Consider the following 26,903-nt stretch of genomic DNA (forward strand, 5'->3'; position numbering starts at 1 on the left):
AGTCACAGATCCCCACCGAAGCACACACACATTCACTTTCCATTACAAATAATCAGTTAACTAATCAATAACTAATATAGTCTTTCACATAGCTAGTAAGCAACTGGTACAGCACTTTACACAATAACTGAAAAAGTAATACAGATATTCTCACAGTTTAGTTACCATCTAATATATTTAGTGAGACACTATAAATTAGTCAAGTAAACAGTCAATTGCACTGCTACTAAATCCTCCATCCAGATATTTATATATGCACTCATTCTTCAATGCAGATTTCTATATATATAATACATATTTAAATAACGAACCAAACCACATTCACTGGATGATGTCATCAGTGATGTCATTAGTGATGTCATTTGAGATATCAGCAGTGATGTCATTGAACATGTCATGAATGATGTAATATGTGACATCATCACCAGTGGATTGTGGGCGCGAGAGTTACAGTTAGTACAACTTACTATAACAGAGGAATTTCAATGGTTTTGTATGAGTGAAAGGTCCAGCTAACTAGAACACCCCTGAAACCTATGGTTTGTTAAATGAATATATAAATACATGACGAAGGCTCACGCCAAAACGCGTCTGTGTTTTTTTCCCCCAAATTAAATTACCGTGAAATAATCGCAAAGCTCCTTGAGTGCTGCTTCTTTTCTTGCTTAACTGAGGAAAAGCTCGAGCGTCATATATATATATATATATATATATATATACACACACACACACACGCACACTATAAAAAACAAAGGTTACAGGGTTATTATTGTTAGGAAATAATAGAATTTAAAAAAAAACTAGAAATTCACTGAAGAAACAGAGGTCACAGGGTTATAATAGGCTAAATTTCACTCTTACAGAATCATAGAAATTCAGCAGTTATAGTTTGCTGAGCTAACTATAACTTACTCTCCCACAATGCACTCCTTTTCACCTCATATATTACATTACTTATTACATGGTCAGTGACATCACTGATGACATCTCAAATCACATCGCTGATGACATCATCCAGCGAGTGTTTTGTAAATGCTTCTGAGACTTAAAGATCTATACTAAGCTGCACCATAAGTTAAATTACTATTCTTTCTGTACTAATAATCAGTGATACTGTTTCTAATACATGCCATCTGAGTGGCTTTGTGACTGTCTGTATCAGTGTGTGAGTGAATAAGTGGGGATGTAAGTAGTTGTTTGGGTGAATAATGGGTGTTTGAGTAGCTGTATGGGCGAGTGAGTGACTGTGTGAGTGGCTGTATTGGCGAGTGACTGGGTGTGTGAGTGGATGCATGGGTGGGTGGGGGGTATGTGAGTAGCTGTATGGGTTACTGAATGGCTGTGTGAGATTGGCTGCATGGGTGAGTGAGTAGATGTGTAAGTGGTTGTATGAGTGAGTAAGTGACTGTTTGAGTGGATGTTTGGTTAACTGAGATGGTATGTAAGAGGCTGTTTTGGAGAGTGAGTGTCTGTGTGAGTGGCTGTATGGTTGAATGAGTGGTTGTCTGAGTGCATGTAGCAACGAGTGAATGGGTATGTAAGTGGTTGTGAGGGGGTACGTGAATAGTTGAATGGGTAGGCCGATAGGTCTCCTGAGATGTTGTATGAGTGAATGACTGACTGACTGAGTGTATGATTGACTAAGTGGGTGTGTGAGTAGCTGTATGTTGTTGTATGGATAAGTGGTTGTATGAGTAGCTGTATGAGTGAGAGGTTGTTGGAGTGGCTGTATGGGTGAATGAGTGGGTTTGTGAGTGATTGCATGGATGAGTGAGTGTGTGACAAGTTGTATGGATATGTGAATAAGTATGTGAATGGTTCTGTATGGGTGTGTGAGGGGTTCTGTGGATTAAGTACTCAGTGATGTCATCAGTGATGTCAATTGAGATGTCATCAGCGACGTAATATGTGCATAAGCAGTGCATTGCAGGGGGCATAAGTTATAGTTAACTCAGGTAAGTAACTATAACTGCTGAATTTCTATGGTTTCGTATGAGTGAAATCTGAGCCTAATGATAATGTCCTTCTAACCTTTGTTTTTTTCAGGGAATTTCTATTTTTTTTAAATTTTATTTCCTAAATATAACATCCATGTAACCTTTGATTTTGTTTATGTTTTTAGAATTTTATTTCCTAACTGTAGCCTGTAACCTTTGAGAGTGTGTTCGTAAGTGGCTTATGGGTTTGTGACTAGGTGTGTGAGTGGTTTTGTGGATGTGAGCGGCTGTACAGGTCTGTAACTGGGTGAGAGAGTGTCTGAGTGGGTTTGCGAGTGCCTCAATGAATGTGAGAGTCAGTGAGTGAGTGCATGAGTGTCTGAGTGAGTCTGTGAGTGGTTGCATGAGACTATGAGTGGGTCAGGGAGTAGGTACATGAGTCTTTGAGTGGGTCTGTGAGTGGGTCTATGAGTTGGTGCATGAGTCTTTGAGAAGGTCTGTGAGTGGGTGTGGCAGCATGAGTGATCTGTAAGTAGGTGCGTGAGTGTCTGAGTGGGTCTGTGAGTGGGAGTACATGTCTGAGTGGGTCTGTGAGTGGCTGCACGAGTGGGTTTGTAAGTGGATGTGAGAGTGCCTGAGGGGATCTGTGAGTAGCTGCATGAGTGAGTGGGTCTATGAGTATCTATGAGAGTGTCTGAGTAGGTCTGTGAGTGCTTCTGTGAGTGGGGGTGTGAGTGGGTCTGTGAGTGAGTGTATCAGTGTCTTAGTGGGTTTGTCATTGGGTGAGTGGGTGTCTAACTGTCTGTGTGGATGTGTCAGTAGTTGTGTGACTTAATGGACCACAATGGAACCGCACCTGCCCCTTTATCCAACAAGAGTCCACAGTTTTGCACCTTGTGGTAAGCTGTCCATCTTCCTTTTAAAAGGCAGGAAGACCTTTGCCTACCACTAAGTTGGGCGGGGAAGCCCGCACAATTATTAGAAGGAGAGAAGGGCCAAGCAGCCCCCCCTCGATGATCCAATTTAATCTCCAGGGATCCCATCTCCTCTGGCCCGGCCTTGAATGCTGGGTACCCTGAAGCCCACCAAGGACACCCAATCAGCCCGGTGGGGACCACGGGGGGAGCCTGAATGCCCCCATGGTCCCTGCCGGCTCCCCACCTTCAGCAGGAGCCAGTATTGCTCTCATACACAGGGAGTAGCTCCATGTGTGTGAGCAACCGTTTCATCTGTTTCCCTGCCCGTTGGACAGCGGGCAGTGAAACAAATTAAATCTCTGCTCTTAGCAAGGAGGAGCAGTTCGACAGCTCCTGCTTGCTGGAAGCAGAGTTAGTGTTAGCTTTGACTTGACAGGAGCTGTCTCAGCTCCTGCCAAGTCAGAGAAAACAGGAATGTCCCAGGGGTGGGCTCCGGGGACATGGCAGGAGCAGGATTAGCTGGAACAACGAGGGCAGAGGCATGCATGTTCCAACAATGCAAGAGCAACTACGCTTGCCTTATCATGCATATGCCTTAACCACTCATGTGCGTGGTTAAGGCAGTGCGCGGTCTAGCTGCTGCTGGGCAGAAGCAGGAAGGACTGGGAGAAGATGCTGTGAGGTGAGTGGGGCTGGGGCTGGGTTTTGGGAGGGTATTTTTTAACGATTGGTGGTAGTTTTCAGGGCTGGTGAGTCAGGATTGTTTTTAGGGCTGAGGGTTGGGAAATTCTTAGGGCTCTGGGGACTTAGACTAGTTTTAAGGGCTTAGGGGAGGACGAGGTAGTTTTTAGGGCTTGGTGACAGGGATGTTTTTAGGGTTCGTGGGAGGGGTTGGTTTTCAGGGGGGCTGTTTTAGGTCTCTGGATGGGGGCCGCTTTTGGGGCTCAGTGCAGGGGTCAGGGATCTGGATACTTTTTAGAGGTTAGGAGGTATGGTCGTTTTTAAGGGTCTTGAAGTTTTTAGGGCTTGGGGCAGGAAAGGTTTTAGGACTGGGGAGGGGGTTGGTTTTCATGAGGGAGGGGTAATTTTAGCTCTCAGGGTGGGGGCAGGGGTGAGACTTACCTGATAAGTCTTAACCACGCATATGTGTTTGCCTTACATGCCTTAACAATGCATATTTCATTGTAAAGGCATGCATGGTTAAGGCTTGCATGGCTAAGACCGTGTGGAACCGGCATGCGCAGTAAAAGCATGTGCGGTTCCATCACACAACCAGCAGGAGCTGGCCCAGGGTGGTGGCGGTCCCTAGGACCATTAATGGCTCCGGAATGGCAGCCTCCTTCCTTCTCTGTGCACCGGCCGGTCCCGGGGAGGATGAGGTCCCCGGGGTCCGGAGGGGTCAGTACAGACACCTGCTAAGTCCAGAATGGGGGTCCCAGTGGCCCGTTCCTTATAAAAAAGTCTCTGGGGCTTCTGGAATCCTAGGAGTGGGGTCTATGTGGACCCCTCCATTATTAAAACCAAAGACCAGGAGAGGTGGTGGTCCCCATAGCTCCATGAGCCCTAGGAGGGGGCACTTGGGGCCCCCTTCTTTTATTATTCAAATGCCTGCATGCCCCTGGAACCCGGTCCACCCGGGGATATAAGGTAAACAAGCATGGGAGACTGGGCTTTTTTTGTATTTTGTGCAGTGGATTCACAAGTCTGTCGCAATTTCTAGGCAATTTTTTAAAATGCTTTTTTGTTTTGGCGAGTCTCACAGGGACCCCAAGACCATGGTTGGGGGGATTCAGGGATACCCACCCTGGCCCCGTATATTTATATTTTTTAACGTTTATTTTTTGGGGGGACTCGGCTGAAGCAGAGTTCCAAGATGGCTGCCAACACTTCCTGATTGAAGTATTGACAGTATCCGATATCGGCATGGGGACTGTCGGATCCTTGGAGGATATGCACCTCTAGATGTCCAAATTTGGATTTCCTTTAATATCTCCAAAACTACCAAACAGATTTACACCAAATAACCCAAAGCTTGATCTCCAGAACCAAATCTACCTTTCTGCCAAATGTGGTGTAATTCCGACAAGCAGTTTTGGGCTGTAGTCATGTCTAAAACTCTTATTGGAATTAACATTGGAAGCACACTTTTTTTTAACTGCCCCCCCCCCACCTTCTACTCAACCCTGGCTTGACGGATCACCCTGAAACTTGTTTATATATACAGGGATTTTTAAAAAAAACAGTCTGTAGCAAACTAAACAAGGACTCATTCCACAAATGTACTTCTGGTCAAATACTGCAATGCTGAATTGGTGACAGTTCGGTTCTGTTTTGTATATTTTAAATTCTTGATTTTAACTGTGATCTTATTCTTATTTATTTTATTTAATTATTTATGCAATTTTATATAGCGCGAACGTTACCCGAAGGTGTCAGAGCGCTTTACATAGGACCCAGTTACAACCATAAGGACTGAAGGTTACAATCGGAAGAACAAATTTGCAAAATTTTGACTTACATAAGAACCAGTTGAAAACATACGGACTTAGGATTACATGCGTTATAAAAAGGTACCAACAGAAAAAATTGCAAATGTACAAGAGATAAGGTCACACAAGGAGGAGATACAAATGGATAAACTCTAGGCATATACTAGTGATATCTCTATCTACTTAGGGAGGGGATACACATGGATATACTCTAAGAGTCACAAAGGAATGGTAGAGAGCAAAGCGGACTCCTGCATAAACTAGTGATTAGAGTTATCTCTAAATACATAGGGAAGGGGTAAGACTGGATATACTCTAAAAGTCACATAGGAATGGAAGAGAGCAAAGCGGATTACTGCATGTTCCAGTGATTAGAGTTATCTCTATATACATAGGGAAGGGATACACATGGATATACTCTAAAAGTCACATAGGAGACTAGTCATTAGAGGTATCTCTATATACATAGGAAGGGGTAAGACCGGATATACTCTAATGGTCACATAGGAATGGTAGAGAGTACAAAGGTCTACTGCAAACACTAGTGATTAGAGTTATCTCTATATACATAGGGAGGGGATATGACTGGACAAACTCTAAGAGGCACATAGGAATGGTATACGGTGCAAGGTCTAAAGCAAATACCATTGATTAGAGTTATTACAATAAGTCAAAGAGCAGAGTTCCATAAGTGTGGATGCAGTCACAGCACAAAGGGAGGGTGGGAGGGATGGAAGGGTATGGAAAGAAGGGGAGGCAGAAAAGGGAGAGAACATTTGAGGATCATCCACGGGGAAAAGGATAAAAGGACGAGGGAGTGGGAGGAGGGCTAGAGTCCAGAGAAATTGTCCGAAAACAGCAACAAAGTGTCGGTCAGGACAAAGCAAAAGTCAAGAAGTCCAGGAGTGAAGGTGGGAGATGAAGCTGGAGGCCAGCCGCAGGCGCGTCACCATCTCGGAGAGCTTGCAGTCAGCCGTCACGGTGGGGGTTAGAGTGCGCCAGGTGGTGAAGGCCAAGTTGACGCTGTTGGTGCGGTCACGCGTTGGCCGTGAGGCGCTGCACGGCAGCCGGTGGGTTGTGTGTGGGTTCAATCACAAGCAGTGTGGACCCCAGGAGCAGCGGCACATTCAGAACCCTAGTGCCATGTGGGGGGGGGAGGGGTGAGTGGTCCGGGGATCTGGCCCGTGTTGCAGGGCCACAAGGCAATCCAGCACTGGCAGTGGCCCCAAACTGGCAGCAGGTCAGGAGGCAGGCCAAAAATCCAAGAGAGGGCCGCAGGATTAGCAGGAGGCCGGGAAGAAGTTGGGGCGAGCCAGTGGAAGCGGCAATCGCCATCCGAGAATCGCCGCCGACCGCCATCTTAGAGTCAGGCAGGCGCTGGGAGGACTCCCTCGGTGGGGGTCTCCACCAAAGTGAAACTAGTGGAAATTATGCCAGCTGCTGCGGTGAGAGTCTCGATAAGCCGGGGTAGCGCAGGACGCAATCCTACCTCCAGCGGCCGCAGCAGTCAGGGGAGTCCCCGGCGTAGTGCCGCCCGCCATTTTGAGAGCCTCGCCCTCTCCTCCTCCAACTCGGAAGATCGAGCCCGTCCGCCAACCCAGGTGCGATCGCGGTCTCTCCGCACCTGCCCCACTCGCTCCGCTTCGTGTTGGCAAAGTGAGCGGTCGAAATGAAGGGCTGCATCCGCCCAGAGCCGGGCCCGAGCAACTCGCGAACCGGGAGCCAAGACGATCAGCGTCCGCTCGGCTCCCGGCTCCGCCCTCCTCATTGTGTGCACATGAAAACGAACGTGTTATAGAAATAAACTGTTACCTAGGAGCATGATTCATCATCAGCGATAATAATTTCCCTAGCATGAATGACTTGTAACAACAAGACTACCTTTGTGTCAACATCAACTTCTGTATTTTGAACGACTCCTGTTATTTGATTTAAAATGTGTATTATTTATTGCGCCTTACATTCAACATTACAAGCAGTACTATAGCTATTGGTATATGGTTCTATATCTTCATTATTCCAGAGTTAGTCAATTTACAAAAGCATATTATGTATTCACAGCACGTTATTTAGTTTTCTCTGTGAGAGCAATGATTTGTCTGCATTAATACTTTAGTGAGTTACCAGTTTTGCTTTTTAGTTTGATTATGATTGTATGATAACAATTTTATGTGAACTTGGCCATTCAGATTTTCCCATTATGTTCGATTTTAGGAACACTGCTACTACCATGGAACTGTACAGACATATCACGATTCTGCAGCTAGTTTCAGCACTTGTTCAGGGCTCAGGTAAGTGCCACAACACTCCCTAAAATGTTATGTCACGTGATCCAACACAGCTAGACAAATGTAGCTATGTTGAAAAGTACAGGCAAAAAGTAGAAACTGTATAATATTTGTGAACTAAAGAGCACTCACAATGAAAGTGATTCCAAATAGATTTGACTCGTCATCTAAATGGCGGAACGACTACTAGTAAACTAACTGTATTTATGATACAACCTTTCCATTGCTGTGCATTGTAGGTGATTCTTTTGACAGAGAAATGACTGCCCTTGTGGACGTCAATGAAGGAATAGTGGACCATCGATAATGTGTTTTAAGGTTACGAAGACACTGACCACATTCATATCAGCCCAATTCACAAATCATTCTGCACACCCCAATTGATCGTAGGTGAGCAAAATGTTCACTTCACGTATGAACATTCCTAGTCCAGATACACAGACTGAGTATTGAAATATTTTTATTTCCATGTTTAAATATTAGATTTTGCAGCGTGCAAAATATACGTGAGGGGTGTAAAACCTAGGGTCGGGGACAATAGATATTTGCCCGGCGGTATCGCCTCTTTAACCCACGAAACATTAATCAATGAAGAGGCAGGCGCTGGAGACTGGAAGGCAGGAAACAAGGTTTTATTTTCTCCGGAGGAGAAACACATCAGTTGGACAGCAGGTATCGTTCTGAGGTGCTCTACCCGCATCTCTGAGGCCCGGCCTCTTATACACAAGTTTGTCACTTTATTGCATGTAACACATTCCTGTTAATACTTTGATGTACGGAAAGACATCCCCGGGATCTCCCCCTCGGGCCCGTTCCCACACACATTTACAGTAGAAGTCCCCACCCCGGTCACAACAGGTGATGGTTATCGCGCAGCTGGATATTCCGCCGATTCATGGAATGTGGGAGGTTCGATTGGATCTCGAGGGGTGGGGGCTTTGATCAACTTGGGGGTCCTTTGATGAGGGAAGCTTCCTACTGTACGGAGAGGGGCGAGGAATAGTATCGGCAGAGCTAGGTGTTGGCCTGGGAGCAAGGAAGACAAACGGGCACAGGAAAAGGGGGTTTTTGTATCAAAGGGCCGGGGACTATAAAAAGAATGAAGGGAGGGGTCGCGCTGGGAACAGGATGGGGCTTTGAGGCAGAGCTGCGCTGAAGAGGGGTTTATGACTCAAAAGCATGTGCGAGCGAGGGGGGGGGTTGGTCAGCGTGCAGGCTTGGTGAGGGCGAAGGGCTATGTCGGGGGCCAGTGGCATGCAAAAGGGATGGTCCTGATCGAGGCACCTAAAATGGCGGGTGCGCACGACAAAAGTGTGGCATCAGGGGAAAAGGCAAGATGGCGCAGATAATGTTCACCAAACCGTACTAATTTTCCACAGTCCTCCCTTTAACATATTCAAGACATCTTGCTGATCTATTTCCTATTCAAGTCTATTATGGTGGGCATAAGAAAAAGCAGTAGGAACCCAGGTGAAGGAGTCGTAAACATTACATTTAAGATCTCTAGTTTTAGGAGGCGGGTCTATTGATAAACTTTGATAAACTTGTTAGCAGGAAAGTCATAGTAATGTAATACAAAAAAATGATTCTGTAGCGGGCAGTGAGTACATTGCATACAGGTTATTATATACGGGCTCTATATATATTTGGTTGGAGCATAGTCAATACAATGGTGGCTGGGAGAGAAACGAGACGTAGCAATAACGATGATTGAGGGTGTCAATGTTCGAAGTTAATGAGTTCTCAGTACTGTCTGTCGTCCTTTGTTGGCGCTGTGGAGCACCGGCGGTGGAGCTAAGGGTCCAGCTCTATTCTAGGTCCCGTGTTGCAGGGCACGACCTTTTCCTCGCGTTTCTGGTCAAAAAGGTCCTTTTCGCCCTGTGTCCTTTGGAGTCGATAGTCAAAAAGTTCAGATGGAAGAAGAGTGTAAAAATAGTCCATAGGGTAGGTCGGAGAAAAAAGGGGGATGGAGCAAAGGCCAGACCGAGAACAGACTAGGGGAACAGAAAATTTCAGGTTGGCGGGCTCATGACCGGGTTTAGGGAGCGGGGACCTTTCGGCACACATTTGAACATTAGGCAGGGGCATCAGGTTAGCCCTTTCCTCTCACTTTGTCGGAAATAGTGCCTCGTCCTGCAGCTCCTTTCTGTCGCGGTCTCGCCTCGGCCAACGTCGCAGGTGTTCCAAGATCTGTAGTCAGGCCACGTGCTCCCACATCCGGTCCTTCTTTCCTCCGACAGTCGTACCCTTAAATGAGTTCGAAAAGACAGTCTTTAGAGAATTGGCAGAGGAAGGTAATCACATAAGTCTATTTCTCTCCCAGCTCCAGGTAAATGAGAATAGAAACGTCCGTTATATTAGGGTTCACAACTGACATATAAATGATCGATGGTGGGCCTGCTGGATTTACTACGACTTTCCTTCACAACTATTTATTATAGTCACAACAGTTCATCTGATGGAGACCCACCTTCGTAATACGAGCCTGACAAAGCTATACCATTCTCTAGGGGTTTATATTTACAAAGGGTGTTGCGAGCTATCAACATGGTACTAATAGGTATCTCGCTGAGGGACGAACATAGGCTAAACATCTTTCATCTTATCAATGCATCCTGCCTTTTAACTAAACATTTTCGCTTTTCAACAAGGTTCACTGTAATGGTTTTCTTCGTTTAGGTCTAGTCTTTAACTTTGTAAAACATCATTCTGGTTCCTATGCAGCCTCTCACGGCCTGATTACTAAATTAGAAAAGACAGGGGTCTCATGGGAAGAACAACTAGGGGCATAGAAAACTGCAGTGAGGGACTATCACCTTGCTTTGTGTTATGAGGGCATTATTTAGCAGAAGGCCACAGTTCGGTTGGTAAGCGTTCAATGATATTTTTCGAATTCCCAACTCTGTAGTTCGCTCATCAACAAATTATTCCTAGGAACAATGGCTGGCCTGCGTTAGTCGTAAATTGACCCATCTCTTACAACCGGGGGTGAGGGACAGTAAAAATCTCATCTAGGGCAGCTGATACAAAACTGGGTGCGTCCTGGGAAGATGGGAAGGTTTCGATTACCTTTACGGTTTGGGGATTGCGACAATTCAGAACGTGGAAGGTCGCGTTATCTGGGGCACTCTATTCCATCAGGGGAGCCGCTGACATGTAGTTCCCTTATTACGGGTCAGATTAGGGAACCTCAGTCGTCTTACCTGTCCTTTCCCTTATGGTCAATTCTTGGTTTCGTCAATTTAGCAGAAAGGAGAGGTAGTGACATGGTCTCATGGTGATTTTTTTACAGACAAGTTTTGTGCAAATACTGGCGGTATTTGGAGCCAATTGGGTGGTGCGCTAGGGGTGGCAGTACGCCAATTTCGGAGCTAATCGCTCGGAAGAGTGAGAGTGAGAGTGAGAGAGTGAGAGAGTGAGAGAGTGAGAGAGTGAGAGAGTGAGAGAGTGAGAGAGTGAGAGAGTGTGAGAGTGTGAGAGTGTGAGAGTGAGAGAGTGTGAGTGTGAGAGTGAGAGAGTGTGAGAGTGAGAGAGTGTGAGAGTGTGAGAGTGAGAGAGTGTGAGAGTGTGAGAGTGAGAGAGAGTGTGAGAGTGTGAGAGAGAGAGAGAGAGATAAATAAATAGTACACGTGCGACATGGAGAGTGGCAGTGTATTTAAGAAAGGCTATTTAATGCATTACACAGCAAAGGGCATTTACGGGTCTGCGTTAGAATCTTGAAAGCATGCAGTTTGAGGCGGACGAGCATTAGACAGGGTAGAGGGGACATGCTTTGAGAAAGAGGAAAAAAAAAGGGGGTACCACTGTATCGCATTTTCTTGCATTCTTGGTCCTTCGACCAGTTGAGTCAACGCTTCAGTCACACACACACATTCTCTCATAGTTTCGAACATACGTGACATGGGTTCATTCGTGCAGCATGGGTTAAGGGTGATCATTTTTCATCAGATCATACTAAATTTATGGGCTCGTTAGCTACGTGAGTAGTTTGTGGGCGTGCTTAGGCGCCACCTTGCAGCGTTGGTCCGCTTCGCGTATCGGACGGGGCGAGGCTTCAGATCCTCGCCATACCTTGGTTGCGGCCCCTGATGTAACCTGTAGAGGGAGGGAAAAGAGGGGAAGGGAGGGGGACAACATTCGCGCATATCAAATACATGTATTCGAGAGTCCTTTACTTACCTCATACTCGTCTTTCCTCCTCGGGGTAGAATCCCTGGGGTATGGTTTCTGGAGTCGGGGGGGGGGGGCAGTGTGTCCTTATAGGTCGTGTGCAGGGAAACGTAAAAAGGAAACCAGAGGTACCTAGTGCGAGGTATCTAGTTCGTAGATGTATCTCACTATCGGGGTCCTTAGATCTCCTTCAACGCTGTGACGTTCTAAGGTTCTTCAGTTCTTTGGTCAGCTCTGTTCCCTAATACCTTTGAGCGTCGTACTTTATAACATTTACATCGTTTTATTTTACCCTTCTTTTACATTCCATCATTTATACCGTTTCGTTTTACCCATCCTCAAAAGTCGAGGTCTTTCTCCACGCGAGAGTTCATGAGTCAGTCGCGTACCTTGAAGGCAGAGTATCGTGTCGTAGATCCGATCCTTCCTCCGGGGCTGGGCAACCATCTTCTAATAACCTTAAAGAGAGAGCAGAGTAGGGTGCACAGAAAAGAACTCTCCCGCCGATCCCACATTTTTAAATAAAGCATGCAGTACCCGTTCATAATTTCGAAAAACCTTTATTTTGCAAAATCATTTCAGTACGTGGATTTATGAGGGTGCAATCGTATTTGGCCGGACACGGCAATGACTAAAGTGCGTACAGTGGGGGTGTTGTTTTGCAGCAATAAAAACATTCTATCAAGTGGTTGGGGGATCGGGGGCATTTTATTTCATAATAGTCAGACTAGTGGCAATCAGATTTCCTATATGCATACCGTGTGCGCGCGTCATAAGCGAGGTTATACATCAGCTATAAAAATATAATACATCGTACATTTGTAATCAACATTTTTTAACGGGGTCCTTTTACATGTTCGTCGAGTGAACTCTCCTTCTTTCTCGTCAAGTGTGCAAAGGATCATATACATGTCTCAGAACATCAAGTTTTTTATTTAGCAAAAAGAAACACCACGAGGTGTTCGTAAGTTCCTATTGATACCGGCGCCATTTTGGGCGGGGCCGGGTCAGTCCGGAAGTAGCATCAGGAAAAAGTTTCCTTCAACCGGCGGTTGGACCAGAGTCCTTTTCGGCAGTTCTAGAATTCATGCTAACAGAAGGAGTGGCAATGTCATGTTTATTTCGCTGGGCAGTTGTCCCTTACCGGAAGCCTGCAGGGGCCGAGGGCTCCGCCGGGGACCTTCGTAGACTCTTCAAGGCTGTGGAGATGCTGTCGGAGGTGGGAGCTCGTGCTCCGGTGGGCAAGCGACCGAGTTACATTGCCGTTCAAAGTTACTCTAGCGGCCGAGGCCCGCCTTCTAGCGGACCCAGACGGCTTTTCGAGGCCCTGCAGTAGTCCCCTCTCGTCGAGTCTGCAAGAGTGGAAGAGACCTTCCTGAGGACAAAATAGGGAACGGAACTCTGTGTCGTGGAAGCGGGACGTTCGGCTGGGGTGCAGCTGTGATGCCCCCACTTGGGGGGCGAGGGAGACTCGTTCGCGCCGTCTCCTTCTCCCGGTGCACTCCAGGCCGCTCCCTTTCATGGGCATGCACGATGGTCTCTCCACACCCTGTGCTCCACAAGGCCCATGCCCAGTGCTACGGAGGTATGGCCACCTGCGGCGCACATTCGGTGCTGCACAAGTATCGGTGCAGCCATTGCATATTCGGTGCTCTGAAAATATGGGCACCGTTGCATGTTCGGTGCTGCGCAAGTACTGGGGCGCCACCATGGTATGTTCGGTGCTACGCAGGTATTGGCACCGCCGCCTGGCTGGGGGAGTTCGGCGTTGGGCCGGGGGCTGGGAGACCTCCTATCTATGGAGGTGGGAGAGGCTCGTCCGCGTCGCCTCTCCCTCCCAGCCCAACTTGGACTAAATTCCATGGAGGTACGAACAGGACATCCCGCCGTCCAGAGTTGCCGCGGCCATGGTTCATAACAGAAGTGGCGCCCGGCGTGTTGCTGCTGCCACAACGGAGGAGAAAAGGAAGAGGTGTCTCGTCCTTCTCTGGGCCGGGCTTCCTTAGGTTATCGGCTGCAGCCGGATCCAGCTGGCCCCGGTCCCTGGCCATGGGTGGTCGGACCGGGGGGGGGGGACATGTGGCGGGACTGCCTGCAACTATCCAGGGCCGCTGTGGCTGGGCCGGGGAGGCATGTGGCGGGACTGCCTGCAGCTACCCAGGGCCGCTGCGGCCGGACTCCGCTGGCCCCTGCCTCTCCTCCGGCTCCCCCATATGTTAAGATTTCCTGACCGAGTGTTGGCAGCGGGGCCCGCCTTATATGGGTTGCCGCCGGTTGGGCGTAGCCGTAACCCTGCCCTACTTTGGAAGGTTCCAGAATGTGGGGGGGGGGCGAATGTTCTGTTGACTTTCATTTTCTACAGTTTACCGTTCTTGTTTCTAGCGTTATTGTTTCTTGCTTGTTATGTTAAAATAAAAGTTCGTGTTCATCAGTGGCTTACTGATTTCGTTTCCCATTCCTTTCTTTCCAGGTTGTTTCAGGCTAAAATTTCTGTTAACAGAGTTTATGTAACACGGAAGCACGTGCAGAGGGATGACGCAGATTCATACATTACGTACACACAAACTCAGACGGGGAGACAGTAAAAGTATGACACACAAGATCCAAAGACAAACATAAAAACAGTTATTGGCCATAATTATCTTTTTCCGTCTGTTAATTTAGAGCTAGGCTGGGTTCCCGTCTTTACATTGTCCGACCTAGGAAAACTCGAACATGTCGCTGAAATTGTTCTGGCGAAATCTGTGCCATCGGGCATAATCAAACGTGGTGGTTCTATCTGGTCTGTCCATGTGAGTCTGATTCTTCTTTGTCTCGCGCCTTTTCCCTTTCTGTCGGCCTGTTATTCCTGTCGGCCCTCTATTCCCACTCTTGCTCAGCAGAGTCGGGCATTGTGCTTTCCAGTGTCCGACACATCTACAAAAAGCGCATTGGTCTTGCCCTAAGTCTGGCCGTCCTGCGCGTAGTGTCGGGGGATAACTTTCGGGTCGTGGTGTCCAGGGGTTGTCCTGTCGATATATTTCTCTACCTGCTCTGTCCTCGTCTTTTTTCTGTCGTTGCATTGCCTCTTTGCGCCACATACCGAGACTGTCGAGCATAATAGGCGTTGTCTTATTATTGCGAAGAGCTATTTCTAACGTTTCTATTTTATCAAGCTCAAAGGATCCTACCAGTGGCCACTGTTTGTCTTGACTTTCTTTGGTATACCTGTGCCACAATTTATTATAGGCTATGGTAACTAATCCATAGTTTATGAACATGTCCTTATAAGGGGTGCCTTCCAGCGGAGCTAGATGATCCACCTCTAATAAACGGTCCGGGCTGAACCAATTATCAATCAGTGGGGAGAAGACAGACATGACGGCTCGCAACGAGGGACAAAGAGTCAGCACTGCCTATCTTATCACTGTGCGCAAAGACTAGACAGAATATTTCTATTCTACGTTGTTTGCAGGCAGTGAATACCTCATGAACCAATAATAAAGAATAACCAATAACAAGGAACAACCAATAATAAATAAAAATAAAATAAAATCAGTGGGGAGAGTAAGTAGGGCGCAAAAGTCTGCGTCCTCTACCCTTTCACTATCCGTAAAGAGGAATCTGTTATTTCCTGTTTGCAGACAGAGAATCTCCAGAAGACAATCCGTGAACAGTAGTTCGGGGTCAAAGAACCCAGTTAATCAGTGTGGGAGAGGGAATCTCCCGAAAACCGTTAATAAATAATAGGATTCAGTGGGGGAGAAAAATAGGCACGACGGCTGCGTTACCTATCCTTCACTGTTTGCAAAAGGGAAAGAGCCTACTGTTTCTCCGCGTGCAGACAGTGAATCTCCAAATAAGTTAACAAAGAGTAATACTAGTATTTTCTTGAACAATCAGTCAATTATTTTGCAGTTTGTCGTGTTTACACGACCTTACCCGGACCGCATGGACAGTTTCTTGTCTTCCGAATCCAGCGCCCGATCGTCCTCTTTTTCTCGTATTCCTCACAGCACTCCTAATGGTTCCCAGTCAGGACCGTAGATCACTCGAGAGAGGTCTGTTCGGAACTAGTGAAGTTCGGATGATCGGCTGCCAGACGAGGGTCTATTGGGCAAGAGCTCTCCCGATCGTTGCAGTCGTTCACTCTGTCGTCAGGACCTCTCCCACTGGATCCACGAGTCGCTGATGGGCCCCACGCTTGGGACGCCAATTGTAAAACCTAGGGTCGGGGACAATAGATATTTGCCCGGCGGTATCGCCTCTTTAACCCACGAAACATTAATCAATGAAGAGGCAGGCGCTGGAGACTGGAAGGCAGGAAACAAGGTTTTATTTTCTCCGGAGGAGAAACACATCAGTTGGACAGCAGGTATCGTTCTGAGGTGCTCTACCCGCATCTCTGAGGCCCGGCCTCTTATACACAAGTTTTTCACTTTATTGCATGTAACACATTCCTGTTAATACTTTGATGTACGGAAAGACATCCCCGGGATCTCCCCCTCGGGCCCGTTCCCACACACATTTACAGTAGAAGTCCCCACCCCGGTCACAACAGGTGATGGTTATCGCGCAGCTGGATATTCCGCCGATTCATGGAATGTGGGAGGTTCGATTGGATCTCGAGGGGTGGGGGCTTTGATCAACTCGGGGGTCCTTTGATGAGGGAAGCTTCCTACTGTACGGAGAGGGGCGAGGAATAGTATCGGCAGAGCTAGGTGTTGGCCTGGGAGCAAGGAAGACAAACGGGCACAGGAAAAGGGGGTTTTTGTATCAAAGAGCCGGGGACTATAAAAAGAATGAAGGGAGGGGTCGCGCTGGGAACAGGATGGGGCTTTGAGGCAGAGCTGCGCTGAAGAGGGGTTTATGACTCAAAAGCATGTGCGAGCGAGGGGGGGGTTGGTCAGCGTGCAGGCTTGGTGAGGGCGAAGGGCTATGTCGGGGGCCAGTGGCATGCAAAAGGGATGGTCCTGATCGAGGCACCTAAAATGGCGGGCGCGCACGACAAAAGTGTGGCATCAGGGGAAAAGGCAAGATGGCGCAGATAATGTTCACCAAACCGTACTAATTTTCCACAGGGGCACCTTAGCCTTGCATCTCGGAGAAGATTACAATGATTAAAATGTTACGTGTTTGTGATATGTTAAACTAGGAAGTATCTCAAGTTTTACGCTTCATATTAATATTAAAGTGGACAATTTAAGTACAAGCTAAAATACAGACTCAACTTGTGTACGTAATCCACTAGTTTCAACTGCCAGGAAACCTCCTTAATAACACCTAAGGCGAGTGATTAACCTTACAAGCTACTAGCAAAAATCTAGAAGGTTAAAGAATAAACATTGATTATAGCTTTTTACTGCCAACTGAGTTTGAGTCGATCTGATGGATGAAATATCAATTTGAAGCTACTGAATTACCGCACACAATTGGGACTCGAACACTTCTAGTTGTGATAGTGAGATGGAATATTACACTATATGTTGGTTTTCTTCTCTTTGTTGTACGTTTTTAGTATGGAAATTGTTGTGTGGTCTACACAGATCATGATGAAGGACATTCCACTTGGGCTCTCATGACCAGTGGTCTGATTTAATGTATGATAATAATCACACATGATAAAAACCAACACTGACGTGTACATAATTGTCATCTGCAAAACGTATTATAGAATGTGCCCCTGAAAAGTGGCATACCATGTAGATTCTTGTGCTTACTAGACCAAAATCTGTTTCTCCCGATATTTATGCAGCATTACCCCCTGAAAAATATAGGCAGATTTGACTTGTAGAAACATTTGCAGCAAATGAGATTTTTATCGCACCCACAGTGAGAACCAGTGCAACAGAAACCAGAACATTCTGGTATGTGGTAACCTAAGTTACCACACTCATTGGAAATTAATGAGCCACTCCTAAGGACCATAGGTATGGCTAGGAATGAAAAAGAGCATGTCATCCCTCCACTGCTTTGTGATGCAAGGTGTAAACTGAAAAGATTCATCACAAGAATGCAAATGGCTAGGAAGAGAGTATTCCTGCAGCAAGAGTGTTTTGCTAATTACAGTATGGTGGGTGACACTAATTGCCATGGATACATTCTAACTGATATATGTACCCAATTAAATATTTCAGGGATGGAGTCACTGGAGCAAGTTTAGGAGCATCTGCCAGTAGTCTGGCTACTATATCCTGAATCATCCCTAAATCTTTTAGCAATTCTTTAGAATGCCTTTAGTGAAAGTTGCCATTGTTGATTTGAGAACCACTTAATGCCTTTGCAGATGTGATTGCCAGATATTTAAGACATTGCAGGATCCTCCACAGCTGTTTATTGTGGGTAAGGCAGGACGAACTGAGGGCAGAAATCAAGAGAGTGCCAGGTTTCAGTCAAACTTAAAACACTACTGAGGTTGTGCAACACTTGGATGGGTTTAGAACAGCGCATCCCCCTCCATCCAGAAATGTTAATGCTTGAGGCTATTCTGGCACACAATTATCACCTCAGTCTTGTCAGTGTAGAGCTCTAGGCCATTCAGACTCTAACCTCAACCATGCATCTGTAGAAATCCTGTAACTCCTAGGTCATTTCCCATAAAGAGGATTTTCTGAGCATTCTTTTCATAGATATAAAAATAAAAGCTACAGGACCAGAACAAGACTCAGCACACACTTAAAATGGGTTATCGCACTGAGCACAAAGCCTCTCGCTTTGGAGGTTTATTGAGATAGTAGTATTTCCAGTCTCCTTCCAGAGGAAAGTCTGCCAGTACGGTTGGAGTACAACATTTTTACTAACAACAAATTCAATAAGATTTCAATGTTAAAATGTTCATTTCTGTCACCTATCCCCATGCAGATTTCCTACCTGATTGCTTTGTTTTATCTTCACAATACTTCAATAAAAATAAGTTGTTGTATTTATTTTATATTACTACTGAAGGTTAGCTTTGAAGGGCCATTAGCAAGCCAATAGGCTAATTACTTCTCTTACTCTATCTCCTCCTCCTTTGTGGTTTATTCTCATTTTGGCTTTTTCTGCCCCAAGTCATGTTAAGATGCATGGTTGCAACTCCCTTTTGACTTTGGCCAACTTCATGGCCAGCTGCAAAAACAACAGTTAATGGACAGAATGCAGAACAATGTCATCCATTCACCCCAGTCAGAGATCTGGGCCTTAATCCATCGTTTTTTGCACTTCACACCACCCCAGTTCAGACATGGCCATATGCAAATCAGCCTTGGCCCTGTGCCTCATTGGAACAGTCCAGCCCGAACTGCCAAGCCATGTCTTCCCTGGACCAGAATCAAGCATCCTAGGACCGGTTTCTGGCTACCAGCCGTCATCAGCCAGGATTGCTTGACTCCAGTGGTGTGGAGAGCACGGGACTCACGTCTGAGCATACCCTTCCTACTCGGGGTGACAAATGCAAAAACAACAGTTGATGGACAGAATGCAGAACAATGTCATACATTCACCCCAGTACAGAGATCTGGGCCTAAATCCATCGTTTTTTTGCATTCCACACCACCCCAGTTCAGACATGGCCATATGCAGCCTGAACTGCCAAGCCATGTCTTCCCTGGACCGGAATCAAGCATCCTAGGACCGGTTTCTGGCTATCAGCCGTCATCAGGCAGGATAGCTTCATGGCCAGCAACACTGTGGGTGCCTTGTGTTTCATAGAACCAGTAGGGTGGCTGCTTCATGGAGCTGAAGTCATGCCAAAAGCAAGGCCACCTGCGTTAATCCACATCAGAACATCTCCAGTGGCAGGCGTTTGTAGAATCTAGTCACCACGACCCACTAAGGGCTATGCATATGAATATCTTTTTATCCTTCTGCTAACCTAGAGCTAAACATATTGAGGGTAAAAAAACATTATTTTCCCATTCCATTGCGCAATGTGGTCTTTCATGTCTGGCCCTCAAGAAAGACGAGGTTCTAGTTAAGGTCATGCTGCTCAATGCAACATTGCAGGAAAATATGAAGTGTCTATTTGTGACATGGTTAAGAACTACTCTCTTGATATTGGGTGGCCTTGAGAAGACTATTCCCTTATTACTGCTTAACTATTACCAGGGGGCTTTAAAATCTGCTGGTGGGATCAGCAAAAGTGCACTGGCAAAAGTGTAGCCTTTATAGTTTATCAAGTTCTGGCCTAATAGAGGCAGTGCCCCTATTATGGCTGGACTTAGAATCGATCACTTTTTCATAAAAGACTTCAAACGTGTCTGCCTATTTTCTGTTTGTTCTACCACCCCTATGAATTTTCAAAATAGGGACATTTTCTGATTCATTTTCTCAAGCAATCTGTGGTCGCGTGATCCTATAGAAGAGTGAGTCAGGGATGGTTATATAGGGGTTTTTAATGATTAAATAAAAAAAACAAAATATGCGGAAGTGAAACAAAAGGTCCATGAAAGTCAATGATTCAAATAAATTGGAGGACTCCTTGTCCTTAGTCTCTAGATTCCTGGGTCAGTCTCTCCCTCCCTCTGTCTTGTTAGGAGACGTCCTCATGTTCTCTTCTTCTAACCCCACTCAATGTAGGGGGAGTGGTCAATAGGCAGGGCCCTCGGAGGAAAAGACAGACACTGTTCAAATATGTAAGGGCAGAGGTAGTCAGTGTGCCGTCACCTGGGGTGGGTTGTGTTATAAAGGGTTGTGTTTTGTAGGCTGTCAGGGAAAACACATGAAGGGAATAGGTGGCTGGATGCACATGCACATACAGGTGTCCTTCACCGCCCCAACCTCCACCAGCCTGTGGAAAAATATGAAAAGAAAGGTGCTTACCTGTGGCCACGACCCCCCAGGGCCGTGGCAGGGGAGCCTTGCCGTCATCCTTCTCCTCAGATCGGCTTGACTCTGGGACCTTGCCTCTAGGTGGTTCTTCAGTCGGTGTGTCCTCCTCCTCCTGGACTTCTTCTCCCAGCGTTTCTCTCTCCCTCTGAAGCTTCAGCTCCTCGGGGGTCTCCTCCTCCTGGACTTCTTCTCCCAGCGTTTCTCTCTCCCTCTGCAGCCTCAGCTCCTTGGGGGTCTCCTCCTCCTGGACTCCTTCTCCCAGCGTTTCTCTCTCCCTCCGCAGCTCCAGCTCCTCGGGTTTATCCTCCTCTAACCGGTGTTGACAGCCGATCTACTCCGTGACGTCCTTTTCTCCCTCCTCTCGCCCCTCCTCTTCCTGAGCCGGCAGTCCTGTGTGATCCCGGGCCAGACTGCCGACCTGCTTTTCCTGACGCCCGATTGCGGGCGCTATGTTAGAATTCTTGGACGCGGAAGGTACTGCATTACACAATCAGTATCTGTGGCTTGTGTTCTGGTTTTAATCTTATAAAAGACCTAGCAGCCTCCAAGTGGGTACCAAATGTGAATTTCTCATCACGTGAGCAGCTTACGGTGATCAACCATTTGTCTTTGGTCTCACCCGTCACTAAGACCTCTCCTTCACACAAATCATACTGGAATACACCACACAGGAGAATGTAAGTTGCATGCTATGGGATAGAGATTAGAAATAGCTTGATCTTGCTTCTATCAATAGCTGTTTGATCCATTTCCTCCATCATGTTAAACCATTACATGATAATACTTACCAAATGTCCACTGAAGTAATTAAATAATGGTATATCTGAAACCTTTAACAGTACTCCCCCAATGCAAAATATGAACACAGGGTGCTAGAAAATAACTTTTAATGTGAGTTGAAATCAGCTTATGTTGCAAGACATTTAGACTACAAAATATGAATAAAGATAACCAAAATACTTTTTTTCTTCTGCTAGGTCGCCATTGTCCTAATGTCTTGAAAGAGCTATTTATTATCATCTTAGAGCAAAACATGCCTGCTGCTCTACAATAAATGCTCTTTCCTGAGAATCAGAATGGGGAATAGTCTACTATTTTCATTGATAATCAGATTGGATCACATATTGAAGAGGAAACTACCTCTTATCCAACTGAGAATTCTGATAAGATGGGCCTTCCAATGGCTGGGTCCTGCTTAGACAGTTTCTAATTAAACTCCAAGCTGTGGGCATGATTCACAAATGTAAACTAACACATTTGCGTAACTTTACATTTGTTTTGGAATTCACAAAAGTTCATTTTAATTGTAAGTTTACGAGTGCGGAGACTCCGCAGTCGGAGCAGAGAACTCCACACATAAAAAGATACAGCATGCCTATCTTTTTATATGGGGAGTTCTCCGTTCCAACTGCAGAGTTTCTGCACTCGTAAACTTACTTAAAAGGCAATGAAATTTTTTCAGCGGCAGCCAACACGGATCGGAGGTAGTGGAGCGGGGGCTGGAGGGAGGAGCAAGCAGGACGTGGGATGCGGGGGGGAAGCAGGAATACATTTTTTTTTAAAGTACCCTCTCGCCGCTTCCTCGCCTCCATTGTTCTCCTTTGCTTGGCCTCAACAGGAAGCACACCCAGGCTTTCAGTCAGGCAATCACAACGCTGCCATTAGCAGCATTGTGATTGGTCTGAGTACTGTTTCGGTGCTCAGACGCTGACTGTAGGCCTGGGCATGTTCTCCACGTAGGCTGTAATGCAGCCTGCATGGAGAACATGCAAAGTGCGCAAGACTGTTTTGGCAGCCAGAGAGGGACGGCTAAGCGGTCACTGCACACTTAGGAGGGTGATACCGCTCCTCCCCTGCGCCTGTCCTCTCACACAAAGCTGCAGGCAGAAGTAGAAGAAAATAAAATGATAATAACGCAAGTTATTATCATTTCATGTTCCCTTTGTTTCACTGCAATAAAGCAGTGGGACGACACTCCTCCGCATTAGTGGAGGAGCTGTCACTGAATTTATTAAGTGCAGTTTTTACCTCATCAAGGTATCCTGGATATGTAATGACTTTACTAGAGCTAGACCCAAACCTAATTCGTAGCAGTGAATTGAAAAGCCACACAGTCTAAATCATTCTGCCTGAAAAACGATGGGTGGGTTGTCAAAGGAAGATAACAATGTACACATGAGGATAGTGAACTGAGGCAGATTTTGCTTTTGAAAATCACAAATCTTATTAGGGAATGTGTGCATTTTTAGTAAATGGCAAGCTGTCGTTTGGTGAGAAACTGATTGGATTTCTGATATTTAAACGTGAGATTTAGATGATAATTCGTGGCAGGATTGCCTGGTTGTGAGAAGTTGGCCTGATATATGATGTTTCCAATTCTGGAACCACCTTGTATCAGTCCAAACAACCCTTATGGTGTCTGGTTGTAAGTCAACCTTATTAGACAAGCTATCCTAGGGGTAGCATGGACTAAGCAGCCTAAAGGCTTAACTTAAGAGGTCGTGTTAAGCGAGCTGTTTTACCAAATACAATCCTGTAATATCAAATGAAAGGACACCACACAAGTATATATTATAAAAATATATGAATTTATTACTAAAAACAATCCCCAGTATTCTTTATGAACAAAGGGGCACAAGCGTTAAATCAAAAGCACAGTATAACATACAAAGTTGCACAATTTTGGATGAGGCCTAGGGGCCACTCAAACCATATACTAAAAAAGTGGTATAAGAGATACCATTCGATCAGTGGTTAGGCCTAGGGCCTAGGGAATCGCTGGGAGCAGTCGGGACAAGCAATGCTGAAGTCAGGAAAAGCCCGCGGGATTCGGGTGCAGTGCTGAAAGCACAAGCGTGTACCAATGTTAACCAATGGGGCGTAAAAGTTACACAAATAGAGTTTAAGGACACTTTCGCTGAACCTAGAAAGACAAAACTTAAGACACAGACCCTAGAGGTGTGTACCAGTGTGGGAACACCGGCGTTGCAATGTTACCTCACCCACAGGAAGTGGGTGCACAGGGTCGAAGTAGTGTCGGGTTTCGTCATGCAGGTTCTTGGTGCTTGGAGCTGAAAGGGCTGCAGGCGAGATGAAAGAGGTGTCCGGTGGAGTCCAAAGGTGGACTCAAGTCGAAACGTACCTGAAAGCAGAGGGGACAGAGTCTGGGTCACTCAGCAGTGACCAGGGTGGGACCAGGACGGAACCAGGCAATGTCGGGCGCAATCAGGTGGTTGTCGATGAGCTTCTCTCCGCTGTCACGTGGGCTCTGGGGCATCTACGACGTCCAGGAACGGGTCATGATCTGTCCCACGCAGGTTTTCGCCGTCGACGCTGTCGGCTTCAAGATTGGAGCAAACAACACTTGGCAAAAGCAATCCACGCAAAACCGGGAGATTGCTTCTCACTCGAATCAGGAGGGTCAGAGTGGGGGCTCCTTTTCAGGGGAACTGGTGCAAATCTGGAGCAATCAGAATCGCAGGTCGTTTTTCAAGTTTCATCGGCACAGGGGCCACAAGCCAGCTGGCAAGTGACCGGATCAACGCGTTGAGCCAAAAGAAGCAGAAGGGCCCCACGCAGCACTCGTCGAGTGTGGAGGGCGGAACTTCGGTGCAAGAGTGGCTCAGGGTTGGGGATTCTCAAACCCCGGTGTACAGCTTCGAGGGTCACTCGTGGGCTGCACGGTCAGCGTCTCATGGTCTTTTCAAGATGGCGTGCCCCACGCTTCCGGTCGCCTCCACGGGTCTCAGCTCTGCAGGGACTGTGGATTGGGCTGTTAGAAGGCAGGCAAGCTTGATCTCGTTGATCTCTGTTGCTCGAGTTCCGGCGGGAACTGCAACAAAGCAGACGTTGAGGGCTGGATGGTGCCTGTTTGCACAGGGTGGTCACTCCTTGACCACAAGGGAGATTCTTCAGTCTTCTACGTTGAGTAGGATGTCGAAGGGTCCAGAGTTTTGTTTCATATGTTTCATCAGGATAATCTGTAGTGCATTGGCACTGCCCCCACTTTTATACCAATCTAGGGGGCTGGATTACCTGCTAGGTCCCCTCCTATGGGTGGGACCCAGGAAGTGGGTGGATACACCCCCTTCCTTTGATCCAGGCCGTGCTGGCACGAGGGCTGGAGTGCCCCAGAACCGGTTTGGCCGGATTATGCAAGGAGCAGCCTTGTGCTCCCCATGCATTGTCTGGTTTCTTTCAAACCTCCCTGCTACAATCCACTATCTCCTGTCTGGGGGGTTGTAACACCGCCCTGCGACAGGAAACCCTTTGTCCAGGCCCCCTTGGCTGAGTTTCGGTCAGCTGCAGGGGGTCAGACCTGTGTCTGTGGCAGAAGCATCCATTTTGTGGATCTGAGGCTCTTTTAAAATTAATCGTATTTCAGTAAAGTAACATGTCTTCTCCCTCTAGAGGGGTGGAATGCTATCCCCGTCGCCAGAACTGGCGAGGGGATAGTATTCCAATTCGTATGACACCTTACACGACATGTTTTGATAAAGCCAAACCAAAGTTGCTATATAACCGCGAGGATTATAATGCACTTAATAGTATATGGTGTGGCATTATCCTGAAACAGCTTAGGGAGTTGTTCCCGACAGCTGCAGACAGGCCAGCTCATGCTAGAGCTCCATCTCACATTAAACCACGCACTCTGCCTCCAGGATTGATGAGGCCTTCCATAGGAGTGGCTCACAGGTTTATATGTGTCCAGATATAGGTTTAGATATAGGTATACTATACCTAAGCAAGAGGTGATTACACCACCTTGCCCCAGCTGAGTGATAAGCCAGTTGTGTCAATTTAAGAACCAGCCAGGGGTGGCAAAAGATATGCTGCAGCCCCTGGTAGGCCTTGGTGGCACCTATGCCCTGGGCACCTATAGTGCATGGTACAGGGGCTGACAAGGAGTCCATTTCCAATTGTGGTATGTACCTAGGGTACATGGAATCCATTTTACAGAGAGAGCAGATGGCCTGGGCCCTGATTGGCAGGGAACCAGGTCAACTAAGTCGAAAACCAGCTAAACACAAGGCAAAAAATCTGGGGTAACCATAGTCAGGTAGCCACCTTCCTACATAACCCCCCCCCAAACGAAAGGAGATAAGGCTATCCTTGGCCAGGTAAGCCTATATTGCCTGAGTGGCCATATAAGGAAGTACCTGCACTAGCATGGGTACCCCCTGTCTCATGGTCCACTAAGCAGTCCCTCACCCTCGGGGTATTAGAGGGTCTCCACCATAGGGAATCACTACCTTGGGTGTGTTTATGCAAAGTTAAAGGCTGGTTTGGATATGGAGTATTGAAGTGAGGCTCCACTAATTTAGGGCTCAGCTTCCTCCAATTATCTTCCACCATGTGTGCCTTTCTTTCTTCAACTGAGTTGCACTGTGCTCTCAGGGTCAACCTCTGGCTACCTAAAGCTGGAGGCTGGGTCCCTCTGTTTGGTTTGCTGGAGGGACAGTTCAGGTTTGGGCCCTTTGGGTCCCAGGTTTGGCTGTGCCCAACAGAATCCATCTGTGGGAGGTCCCTAACTGTTTTTAAGGGGGCTCCCTCAGGAGTTTTTAAAGTTTTCACCTTACTAGGGCTACTAGTTTTGGTGCCCCTAATCTGTTGATGGGGGTGCTTTATTTGACAGGGGGCCCTCTGGGTCTCACTGTCCTTCTTGTCCTCTGCAGCCCTGGGCTGACTAAGGCAAGGTAGAGAGGGGCAGGTTACCTGCTCCAGACTGGGTCCCACCTGAAAAAAGTCCACTGCCTTCAGAGGCTCTGTCAGGCCAGGCCTAACAACCTCTGGGGCAGTTCCTTCATCAGGGGTAGGATCAGTTCCCTGAGGAGGCTGATCCTGTTCTAATGTCTGGTGAGGGGAAGATTTCTCTTCCTCCTCCATGCTCTCAGTTTGTGTGGAGTTATCCATCATTTCCGGCTTCACAACACACATATCAGTTTGAGTTTGGACTGTGGCCATCACAGCCCCACCAACCTTTTCAGGAGGGGACTCAGTTTGGGTTTCTGCTGTTATCATAACAGCTTTGCTATTCTGTTCAGGAAGAGCTTTTGCTAAAGATGGGGCAGAGAGTTGCTCAGCCCTACCAACCTTTTCAGGAAGTACATCTTGAATTGGGGCTGTAGCCATTACAGCCCCACTTACCTTTCCATTGGAATTTACCATTCTAGAATGTGTTTCCTGTTCAACCTCAGCCCAGGCTGAGATTTCCCAATCATTACCAAGTAGGCAGTCTACAGGCAAGTTTGGTGACACTGCCACTCTCTTTGGGCCAGTGACACCTGCCCAGCTGAGACTTACTACTGCCATGGG

General features: G+C 46.9%; 1 protein-coding gene across 1 annotated transcript in view; it reads left to right on the forward strand.

The window, feature by feature from the left end:
- ADAM12 (ADAM metallopeptidase domain 12) overlaps positions 1 to 26,903 on the forward strand; it is a 1,594,455-nt gene that overhangs the window by 147,078 nt on the left and 1,420,474 nt on the right. The window contains exon 3 of the mRNA XM_078640467.1: positions 7,558 to 7,634. Within this exon, the coding sequence (XP_078496593.1) occupies positions 7,558 to 7,634 (77 nt within the window). The remainder of the gene's footprint in view (positions 1 to 7,557; positions 7,635 to 26,903) is intronic.

Source organism: Lissotriton helveticus, chromosome 5_1 (genome assembly GCF_964261635.1).
Source record: "Lissotriton helveticus chromosome 5_1, aLisHel1.1, whole genome shotgun sequence".
Lineage (NCBI taxonomy): Eukaryota > Metazoa > Chordata > Amphibia > Caudata > Salamandridae > Lissotriton > Lissotriton helveticus.